General features: G+C 29.2%; 1 protein-coding gene across 4 annotated transcripts in view; it reads right to left on the reverse strand.

Annotated features, from left to right (window-relative positions):
- The window catches only part of LOC143230757 (phospholipid-transporting ATPase VD-like), a 78790-nt gene that overhangs the window by 49370 nt on the left and 16563 nt on the right, over positions 1 to 12857 (reverse strand). For all 4 annotated transcript variants that reach the window (XR_013016617.1, XM_076464874.1, XM_076464876.1 and 1 more), the window contains 4 exons: positions 9061 to 9146; positions 4387 to 4493; positions 2011 to 2142; positions 709 to 833 (listed from right to left, as the gene is read on the reverse strand). Coding sequence is in view for 3 of the 4 variants with exons in the window: in XM_076464874.1 (XP_076320989.1) it covers positions 709 to 833; positions 2011 to 2142; positions 4387 to 4493; positions 9061 to 9146 (450 nt within the window). In the remaining variant the exon portion in view is untranslated. The remainder of the gene's footprint in view (positions 1 to 708; positions 834 to 2010; positions 2143 to 4386; positions 4494 to 9060; positions 9147 to 12857) is intronic.

Genomic DNA, 12857 nt, shown 5'->3' on the forward strand with positions numbered 1-12857 from the left:
CTATACAGAGGTGACATTTTATACTAAATATAGTTTTCATAAAAACACCAGAAATTATTTAAAGTCCTGCCTATTTAGCATTGATGAAAAAATTTAATACCCCAAAATACACATGCATTTAAAGAACACATGTAGGCCAAAAAAAAAAAGCACAAGGGTGCGGAAAAAATATAAAAAAATGCTACAAGAAAAAATGAGATGAGGCAATGTTTACTAGTGTAATATCTACTCCTGAGAGAAATAAACGTGATAGCTAAATGAATTAAGATTATAAAAATAAAAGGCATATTATGCCACATAAATAAAATTTTACATATAATGCAAACTGCAAAATCACCAGTTTAATGGTGGTCAATGTAGAGAGATAAATGAAAACATACATAAAAGGTCTGACTGTATGTTTCTCTATCAGTAAAAAGAAAAAGAAAAAGATAAAAAGCTATTATAGAGATAAGCTATGTTATTTGAATAGGTTCTATCTTTAAACAGTTTATAAAATAATACCATAGAATCCTAACTGAAGAAAGAATGTAAAATTACCTTGTTGTTAATGTTTCTTTTATTAAAGAAAAACAAAACATGATACCAATAAAGTTAGCAACTGCTCATTTAGTTTGTACTTTTGGTTACTTTAATAAATTAAAATTATCTTTTCTTTAAATCTTAACTCAAAATATTTAATATGTAAACAAAATTCCTTGCCTGAAGAATAATCACAAACGTCCAAAATTGAATAACACCATCAACTGAAGGATTGTACCAATACTTATGCTCGAATGGAATGAAAGATATATCTTCTCGATGTTCATATGATGATAGCCACAAACCACTTCCTAAAAATAAATTTACTTGATCTAATATATGTGCAAAACAAAATATCTGAAAATAAATACAATTTTCCATTCAAAGTAAGAACAGGTAGAATGAATAATTTCAACAAAATATGAAACCCAAGACGTAATTATTGTTTAAAAACCTACATTTCAACATGACCTTTCCACATATTGATTTATCTATGCATACTTATCAATGGTTGTTTTTAACCTATTTAAAAGCCAATGCGTGTTATATTATTCTTGTTTTTGCAAAGTAGGAGGGTCATAAAGGCCAAAATGCTTTTATTTAAACAGGATAGTTCAGTTACTGTTTGCTCGTTACGATTTTAGTGACAGGGAAGAAAGGGGGCTACAAGAAGGTGTGTGCTGTGAAACCTTATACATGTAGTGAATGTCGACATAATAAGCCTAAAGTAAAGAGAGTGTGAGATCACCTAACCTGAAGTCAAGTATATAAAATTTATCATGAAAGTAAAAATATTGATTCAACTGTAAACTTAAATAGTTTTTGAATTAAACTAATAATTTTGTTGCTAAGGGACATGACATAACAGCCACCATTGGAACAGTGTTACCAAAATGTACTGGCTTTCCTATATATTAGAAGTTGTTAATTAATTTTTTACCAGTAATTATTCTATGAATCTACCACACATTCAATTCATTAATGATTTTAATTTTGATTGGCTCACAAAGAAACTTACAGACTTTTAACTGTATTGACTGAACTTTTTTGCCTCTTTGTTGGTTAACTCTGATTTCACAAAATGTATCTATTTCAATGAGTTATGAAATGTGAAATAGAAACCCTATAACCCGACTGCTTTGGAAAGGTAGACCTTTCTTCTTCAGGGGCAAACTGGGAGTGGTAATGTGATTGAATGAGTGATACATATACAGAGGGTGTTTAGTGACACCATGGGGGCCATTATGAAATGTGAAGTTAGGGTACACTATAAGATGGGAGTAGTAGTATCTGACCCATCATTTTTGATGTGCTATATGCCAGTCAGAAATAACAGAAGCCCATAAAACATTTTAACCTTTGTGTAATTAATGAAAAATCCATGTTAAAGAAAAAATTACAATGGAATCAACTGAAATAACATATTTTAATTTTGTATCAAGTGATTATAGTTGCAGAAATGTGATATTAAGATAACATTACACTTACCTGTTGCTCCTGCAAAACACAGAACTACCAAGATAACTATGCACCATACAATATCACGGTTCATAAACTTTTCAAGTTTACTACGTTTATACCTTGGTCCTCCATTGTTCAACATAGCCTTAGTATCATGACCTGAAATATAATGAATCATATTAGAAAACAAAGATGAATACTAACTTGTAGTTTACATACATTTGTATAGGAAGAAGGTCATTACCAAAATTTAGTCAGGGGGTGGTTTCCAAAGCTAACACAGGAAACATGCTACAAGATGCTAAAGACATGACAAGTGGTTTGGGAAAAAGTATGGATTTATAGACTTATGGAAGAGAGTTTCATGCAAGTCTGAGCCTTTAAATTTCAAAACTTTTCTGATAGTAAAAAGCAATGTGTAAAATCATAATCATGCCCTATTCACAGTACATTTATTACCAGTATTATGATTAATCACAAAATAAAACAGTGGAAAATGTTTAGTATTTTTTACTAACAAAACAAGTAAATACAACACCAATACACAGCTTTTGCTTAAATGGCTTTTTTTTTTCTTTAAGTGTTAATATGTTTTGAAAAATTATTTCTTACCTAAAGTATACATACATTGGCATTATTCCATTCAAACACTAACCAATACATAAAAATGTTGCAAACATTTCATTTATTTTAATCGCAATCAGGACAAAATTGTAATTTTAACTTTTTTGTAAAGGATACAACAAAATCTAAATTAAAATACTTTATATGAAAATTCTTAAAATAATTCATTAGTCAGCAATTGCATAAATGGCCCCTAAAAAAGCTTCAAACTTACAATGATAACTTCTTAAGCACTTGATTTCTGCACTGAGTTTAACATTTGTAAACATGTTTATATAAACTTAAACCACCCCTTTCTTAATTTATCAACTACAGTGATTGCCACAGAATGTAATGTGGGAGAAGGGACATGAAAAGATTCAAAAAATACCAATAAAAAATTAATACATCTTTATCTGCACTTGTAAAGTATATCCAATCTTACTGTTAATACTTCCTCATACATCAATACTTATCTGTTATGGTTTCCATTAAAACAAAACAGTTATTCTATCATGAGGTTGACGAGAATCTTAAGATTGTATCTCAAGCACAAAGCCCCAGAAGAAACTGCTGAGCTCCAATAAACAGGTGCACCCTGCTCACTCATAGGAACCTTTAGTACACTGTTATTTGTAATATTTAGTGGCAATGGTGTGTTGGATTTTGTTTACTGGTATGTGTACATGTAAGTGTATGAGTAGGTCATCAAGTGCCACAAAAAATGGGAAAGGAAGTGGTCTAAAAGAACTTCGAGAATTAATGACCTGGCACATACCGAGTCTCAAAAGAATAAATTACGAACCCTAAAGAAAGAATAAACAAAAATGCTGACCATATATTTGCTCAATATGTACAAAACAACTGGTCCCACTTTCCTTAATCCTTAAAATGTGATGAACAATATCACACCACTGCTTAAAAGAAACAATAAAATGAGTTTTGTAGGGGCTTTTAGTCTCCCATAAAGTCTGTTACAATTCCTGCACTTCTCTATAAACCAGAACAATGTTTATAATATTGATCTCCACAACACTCATCTTATGTGGAACAATGGTCCTTTTATTATCACCAAGAAATAAATAATTTTGAATTCATATCCTATTATTATTTGTTATGGTATTGGCCATACAATTAGCTATTGTTTATACAGACAGACAAGCTCACAGATAACTTTATGTGACTGTTGGGTACTATGGCTCCAATACTTTAATTTTAATGGCCTAGACTAGATATGTTGCATGTACAGAAAAAATCATTTTCAAACTTTATTGTTGTATACAAACAAATATTTGTGAGAGAAAACTAAGTCAATATTTTTAAAATAAAATAAATAACAAAATTAGATATTAATCATTACATAATTCAGACTAGTATGAATTTTTTTAGCAAATTTGATCATGACATAAATTGCATGCAATTAACTTCTTTCTGCATGACATGAGGTTGCAAAGGCTGCCACACTGATTGGTGGTCATCATGGTTCAGTGGCATGCTTTGAAAATTTCTCAGTTTTTCCAGCAAAACTCTGTTTTGTTGACAGAAAAAATGAGAATTCAGCCAATATATTTTAGCTTTTATTTTCCAACTTTATAAACAAAGGATCAAAGTACAAAATCAACCACTAACAACACCAGTGGACTGTATGGCAGAAGCTGTTTACAGCCTTTTTATATTTTTCAAATATGAATGGCTATTTCACACACATACCCACACTAGCATATCAAGAAATGTACTATTTTTAAGGTTCATATACATAAATTGTTTGTCATGTGAGATGGGAAGAAAAAACACACTAACCTGCATAAACCACTACTCCTTCTACAAAATCTGTATTTTTGACAACACAGTCTCGTAAAAGCAGATTTTCTTTATTCACTGGAACCTTTTCATTATTATGATGAATACTAAAATAATGAAGAAACATTTCTTACTTAAACTTTTCTTTGAGAAATAATGAAACAAGTCCTCAACATCATGTATCAGATATAAATTTTTGTATACTTTGCCATTTACAGTTACACTAGACTTTTCATGTTTGCATTGTGCAACACCATTAACTATTAAAACAAATAACAAAACTATTATTTTAATATTCACATGAAATGAAACATTTTTTTGTATGGAATAGCCATATAACTTTACCTTTAGCAGATTTAATAATTAATTAAATATACACTTGATTTAACAACTCAAACTAAGAAAATAAATAATTAATTAGAAGAGAAACTTTTGTTTCATATACATATTTGACAAAAAAATTATAAATCTGAGAAAGAGTTTTAATATATGTTAAACATTTTTTGTTGTTAACTAGCTACATACTCTGCCAGTGTGACAGCATAAACATCTCATATGCAAAATTTCACACCTTTACCTTTCACTAATAATTTATTTTTATTTTTCCTTTCCAATTCTTTGTCTTTTATTCTTTTACCCTAACACCATTTAGAACAACACAAGGTGGTTATGGTGATAGTGAGTTATAATAGTTATTACAGGGGAAATGTCATCCACAAACTCTTTCACTAACACTTGCACATGCAAATGATGCCATCTTGCTCAGATATTTCCATAAGTCAAACAATGAGTTAACTCTTAAATGGCCATTATAAACTGATGCTCCTACCTACAACATTCCTGCTGTTTAATGGTTAAATGCAAACAATCATAAAATTTCAAATATGTATTATTTGTGTTTATAAATGTATAACTGTTTAAAATATAAATGTAAAACCTAAATTCAATCTAACTGTTTAGCAAAATAATACATACGTAGGGTGAGAAACACTTGCCAATTGCTAGATACACTTCAAGAGAACAATGTTCTAACCTACTTTTCTACCTCATGCTCCAAATATGTATGCTGGTAGAAGTTTCTTCAGGCTATAACTGAATAGTGGGAAATCCTCTTTTTTTTTATTGGTTGTAAGCATGTCATTCAACTTCAAACTATCACTTAGCAACACAGCTTTGCAAGTGGACATGGCTGACCTTAAAGCTTAGAAATATAAGAATGTAAAATCCCCACTGAGAAATTCTTGGTAATTTTCCTGATGCTAATGACAGACAGGCAGAACTTCAATTTGACCTTGCATTCTAACAGTCTTTATTCTATTCTCACAGTATTATATATAATAGCTCGTAAAGTTTTGACTTGTAGCTGCAAGCAGATCACATGACAGCTAAACCAGCTGTTTTATACATTTCCTTTTAAAATAAATGAATAAACTTTAGTCAGTATAAAACTTTAAGTGATATCATACTTGATAATAGTAATTTCATTAAAATACATTCAAATTAAAGTGACTTCAATTAATTTTTGAATGCAACTCAGTAAACATGTACAGAAGGGGTTGAAACATGATGAACTGGGCATAATGTCCACTACAAAAAAGCTTAAAACAAAATTTTTTTTAACAGCCAGCAGACAAGACATTCTGAAAAGAAATGACAGAACTTTTATAGAATTAGAGTTCAGTCTCAGTTGTATATGTAAAAGTTTAACATCACAGGGAAATTATCAAAAGTCTAAATTTTTTATAACAGAAGATGTTCTAGTTTCTCTATATATAAATCTTGACAGTAGGTATATATTTAAAATGAAAAAAAATTGAAAAAATGTTACATCATCACAGGATGGTCAATATACTTTAAATGAATTATGGCATGGCTTATAAACAGTATTCAAGCTGTAAAAACTTAACAAGGGGAACTCCTGAATTCCACTCACAAATGCATGTTCTAACAATTAGGCATTTGATATATTTCCTTCGGTTAACAAGAAAGATGACATTCCCCTTTAATTTGAGCACCACTGAAAAGTATTCAAAAGACAAAACCCCTGAAGACAACAATTTAATAAAATAACATTTCTGAAAATATAATAATTTTATAATTAATAATAAATGAATAATAATTTTAATGATCAAATCTTTCAGATGCAGCATATTACGCAGTGAATGCCTGAATTATGTGATAACAATAAAAGTGTAGGATTAAGGTATTTGGAAAAAACAGTAAAATATAATATGTGACAGCAACATGAAGCTTATTTGTCACTGCCTTAAGTAATGTGAAACACAATTAAACATACATTTATATGTACATATTTGAGTGAAATTAAATAAATACATTTAAATGAAGTTAAATACGTAAACAAAATCATGAGGAAGGGCTGTGTTAGAAACAGCAAATCCCAACCTCTGATTAATTATATCATAACCATAATTTTTGAAAGCCAAAACAAAACACATTAACATTAAAAAATTAAACAAAATATGCTGCATTTTATAATCCCACATTGTAACTTGTACACTAGGATCTTTTTTAAAAACACATTGTCCTAACATATTTGCATAATATTGTATTTCTCTCTTTTTTTTTATAATATTGTATTAAATGGCATCTTTAACCTATCATCTCAAGTGTTGATATTGAAACATGATCCATGATTCATTAAAATACTAAATTAATAAACCCAAGCTTTTTCTAATAAGCTTAGTCTTGGATGGATTTTTTTTTTTTTAATAAAGATTAAAGCCACTCGTTTTTCTAAATTAACTGTCATGGAATCCACACAATATCATACATAACCAGCTTTACTAAAATTTATTAAACAATAAGTTGAATATTTTTGAAATGTTAATGTAATTATATAGTTGGTCCTTATCGTGGGAATAACAACAAAAAAGTAACATTGTGTAAAACTGCACTTGAACTTAAATAATCTACACTTCACAAAAACATTATCAATACAATAGAGTTAGTGATAAGCTGCTCAGTAAAGTTCAACAAGCTCAGTGTCTGATAACAATCCAACTCACAGTTTAATAGTTACTGACCTATTTTTCATGCTCTTTCAGGTACATCATGACTTTACACTTCAGTTCTCTTGAAACCACTAGGAACTTTCAAAAGAGAATGGTTTGGTTTGTTTTGAACTTCGTGCAAACCTACAAGGGCTATTTGCACTAGCCGTCCCTAATTTAACAGTGTAAGACTACAGGGAAGGCAGCTAGTCATCACCACCTACCGCTAACTCTTGGGTTACTCTTTTACCAATGAATAGTGGGACTAAGAGTCACATTATAACACCCCTATGGCTGAAATGGCAAGCATGTTTGGTGTAACGGGGATTCAAACCCGCAACCCTCAGATTACGAGTCAAGTGCCTTAATGCCATGCCAGGTTTAAAAAGAGAAAGAAAGCAAATATCTTGTATTTCAAAAGCAATTTGTCTGACTTACAGACATATAATCCTAGTATCTATTATATTCTGGCTCAGTAACCTTCTACAGAAGAAACTGCAAGACAAATAGATAATCACTACTGTAACTAAGTATTTTCAATTACTTATATTTTCAATATATCAATTATCACTAAATCTTTTAGCATATTTTTAATCAGTCCAATAAAATAAAACAAGTTTTTCTTTAATTCAGCACTAGTCATTAAATTTACTATAATAAACTTATCTTACATTGACCTAACAGACTTTTATGTTATTATTTAAGAGTAAGATAAAACAACGTTTCCTCAAGTTATTCTCTCACATAACAGAAACAAAAAAGCTGAAACTCAAAGTTAAACCAAATAAAAACTTGACCTTTTATTGTGCAAAAGGCAACTGAACAATGTATACACTGACATTCAGACACCTAACTAGCCTTGTACCAGCTACAAGAAGTTATTGTTCTGAAAGTAGTTGGAGTTTGTTTTTGTTTTTTGTTAAAAGAAAAAATTGTCACAAATATTAGTATTGAAAGCCTACCTATCCTTTAATATTTATTTATACAAAGTCAAAGACAGGGGCATAACTAAGGTGTGAGCATTAGGGATAAGTAAGGTCAATTTGTCCAACAGGTATAGTTTCTTTGAAGTGTGTAATAATACATATGGCTTAGACAAAATTTAAAATACACAACTGACAAATCAGCAAGTAAATGCATTGATATTGCACAGAACTTTAACTCTTATGTTTATATAATCAGTTTATTAAGCTGGAAGTAAGCAATTATCAGGTAAAATGTTCACAAGGTTTAAAAGTACAGTATCTAATAACTCATACAAGTTGCAAAAGCTGTTTGATAAACATTGGTGAGATAACCAACAGATGAAAAAATCTTGATTAATCATTTGTTGATATCACTGTCTTAATAAGACAGCTGTCTTTGCCATATTTGTAGCAGAAAAAAGTAAAAGAATGTTTTAGCATCAATTTTTTTTCTCCTTCAACATTATTTTAGATATCTTGTATTAATTGGATAAGTTGCTCTAAGTACCATTATTCTGCAAGACAAAAGTATCTAACTATTTGACACTGGGGATACGTGAAACACTTCTACAGATATATATTGTCATATGGTTCTGTGTTCACCATTGATTAAACTATCTATATGTTGATGTATATCATCTATGATAAAAACATTAATGCATATATAACAAAGACAAGCATAATTTTGGATGACTCACATATATCCTGTAAATCGATGAATTTTGTTGTTGGGTGGATCACACTCAATGGTGCTGTCAAAGTTTGTTGGATGGAAATTGTCTCTCTAAGAATAACAATGAAGGAAAAAATGAAAACTCAAAACTAAATCTATCTTAAATTTCCAATATAACATGAAAATGTAGTTACATAAAATATAATAACAAGTCTTGTGTAGTTACGTAATCAAAGTTAACAATTAAACTTACTTCTTACCTAGATGTATTAGAAAGAATAATAAGGTAGATAATAGATAGAATATTAATTCAGAAGAGTTAAGTAAAATAAAATAAAATAAAATCAATAGGAAGGACTGTTTAAAAACAGCAAATCCAGACCTCTAACTAATGTTAGTGTTATAGACAAAAATAAAACACACTGCACTAATTGAAAGGATACAGTCTATAATGTGAGTTATAAAATTTAACTTAGGCATTGGAGGTGGCTGATAAGTAGGACCCCCATTGCAATGGGGATACACTGTCTGTCAGACTTAACCTCTGTTCACCAGTCTCACATAAAGAATAATACAATAATGAGATAAAGTAGAGGAAAAGAAATAGAAATTCTTAGAGTGAGATATGGGTGCTCAAACACACAATGCCCCACATCTATATCACCTTCACTTCCTGCAGACAGTTGTGGGGAGGTGACTAACTGCTCTCCAAAGTAAAGAAGAAAAAGTAATAAAACTTAAATGAAAAAATAATAATAATATGGTACTACAACTTAGGGGTAAGTAAGTTAAATAAACTTGCATGGTGAAGTTTGGATTCCAGTCCCCATTACAGCAGTAAGGCACTAATTGGTAGCCCAGTAGATGAATTATACCAGTATGAATAGTTCCAACTAGTCATCCAAACCAGCTAGTATAACTTCCAACCACCACCCATTAAGTCTACTATAACTACCAACTTTCATACTTTAAACAAGCTTTTATGTGATCAGGTGTTCATCGGTGTACAGTAGTGCCAGTTGTTTAAAAACCTTATTCACAACTAAAAATAGTTATCAGAAACTTTTAGTAAAATATCAATTTTTATTTATTTATATTTATTTAATACATTCTTATATTTATTACAAAATACTTTAATAATCTTTTTTAAGAGTTTCTTTACTAAATCCATTAAAAATTAATTTTTGTATCAATATTTCAACATTGTTTGTTTTTTGAATTTCACACAAAGCTGCACGAGGGTTATCTGTGCTAGCCGTCCATTGCAAGATTAGAAGGAAGACAGCTAGTTATCACCACCTAATGTCAACTCTTGGGCTACTCTTTTACCACAAAATAGTGGAATTGACCATCACATTATAACACCCCCCATGGCTAAAAGGGTGAACATGTTTAGTGCAATATGGAATCCAACCCGTGACCCTCAGATTCCAAATTGAATGCCTTAACCCACCAGGCATTGCCAGGCCCCAATATTTCAACATTAATAATAAAACACTGTAATTTATTACAAATTTTACAAAATATGAATAATTGAAGTTACAATGCTTATAACAGAAGGGGATGATACATTACTATGAAAAGAGGGTAAACCATATATTGGAAAGACAAAATATTTTCTTTTACAAAAATATCTGTATTGATACCAATATCAATTATTTTAATTTCTAAATCTATATAATGTGCCTCTATATTAAATATTAAAGTATTTTCAATTTCTAATTTTACTGAATAAATACTTAATAGCATTATTTATTTCAAGATTATTTATACTAATTAAATCACCTATATATCTATAAGTTAAAGAAAAAAACATCTGGGTTTATATAGTTTTAATGAACCTGTTCTCATAAAAGTAAAGATATAAAATTTCAATACAAGTAGAACAGTTAGCTCCAACTGGAACTCCTATTATTTAGTTTAAAACATGGTTATTCAAAAGTATACAATTATTAAATGCAGAAACTTAATGTCTTATGTTTTGGGAGTTAAATTTCCTTTCTTCTAGTTCTATGAAAGGATAACAGAACTCTTCAATTAATTAATTTATAACAAAAATTAAATCTTTTAATAGAATTGTGTGTACATTGTGGTGAAATCAAATGTGTGAATAGTATTTAATTATTCATAATTTTTTAGACATTCTTAAATGGGTTGGTTATTTTTTTATTAATAACACATTTTTAATTTTACAAAAAATATTATCTAATTTATTTAGTAAAATGGTCTTTTTTTAATAATTGTTCTTACTGGACTAGAAATAAATCTAGTTTAATTAGAGTTTATAGAGTTTGGGAATAGCATGTTGAAAAAGGTAAACCTACATAAGAATTTGGTTTAGGATAGAGTTTTTCATAAACTTTAATGAAATTATTAATTACTGTATATTTAGATTTGTTAATAACTTTAAATGTCTGTGTATTATTGATTTCTTTTATCATAATTAATGCATAAAACTTATTACAAATGATACCAAAATTACAGTTAGCCTTATCAATGGGAACTATAACATATTTTTCTTACAATACTTAAATCTTATTTTTTAACTGATAAAACAATACACCTATATGATATTTCTTTAAATCTATATGGGATAATTTGAATTTTACTTTTTTAAGCACATAAAACTTCCATTCCACAAACCATCTTGGTGGATAAGATACAATATAGTTAAGTTTCAAAATATATTAATCAATGCTGTTTTCAATAGATTTCAGAACATATTTTGCTTATTAGATTTTGTGGCTATTCTGTATTTAGATCCTTTTTATAAGTATTTCTCACAATAGTTTATCTTCTATAGTTTCCAAGCTACCATTAACAATATATTTATGAAAAAATCAATGAATAAACTGTTTCCACACTCAATAGATAAGGTATTAACTTCATCTAAATTTAACTTTATTTTAAAACTTTTATGAATGAATAATTTTAGAAATCTGCAAGTCATTGAATACTTTATATTTAAAATTAATTACCAAATATGAAGTTTGATTTACAGTTTTTCTATTTCAAAACTTGGTAAATCATTGGTTTTTAATTGATATTTTATAATATCTACAAGTAACTGCTTTGCATGATCATTTCAAAACCAAAATTTTTATTAATTAAAGCTCTTATTTTAGGAAGATCAAATTGATAAATCATTTTGAAAAATAATTTACATACACTAATACTAGAATAAAAGTATCTAAATTACTATAAAACTCTGAAAAATCAACCCATTTTATTTGTTCCTTTATCTCTAATTTTCCTACTTTTATGAAAAGTTATCTATAAAGAAAATTAGCAATACAGTAATCATTACTCAAATTCAAAGCAGAATATAGTTATTAAAATCTTGGTTTAATCTATTAGAATATAATGTTCTTAGTTTCAAAATGTAGTTCTCTTGTTAAAGTCAATTGTTATCTTCATTAAAAATTCTAACATAGTTGCCATAACAGAGGCAAAATAATGTATTCTAAAATGCTTTAATTCTATGGAACAACAACAAACCATGGCAGAACCCACAGAGTCACCTGATTTTAAACCATCCATACAAATGGGAATGGAAGGATTGTTTGAAAAAAGTTCAGCAAATAGAAAGCAATACTTCAAATTGGGAGTATCTGCTTTCTACAGATGACTATAAGAAAGGTCATATTTGGGGATACTAATAAACCATGGTGGGATGAGCTGACTTGTGAAGACAGCAATGTTATCCAGGGGCAGTCCTAATCCAGCCAATTGAACCTGGATATGAAGGCCTAAAGGAACAATTGTAGGCCACTTATTCTGTAAAAGCATGGCCCACTGAAGAAGAAAAACAACCTCAGGTGG

This window comes from Tachypleus tridentatus, chromosome 10 (assembly GCF_004210375.1).
Source record: "Tachypleus tridentatus isolate NWPU-2018 chromosome 10, ASM421037v1, whole genome shotgun sequence".
NCBI classification, from domain to species: Eukaryota; Metazoa; Arthropoda; class Merostomata; order Xiphosura; family Limulidae; genus Tachypleus; species Tachypleus tridentatus.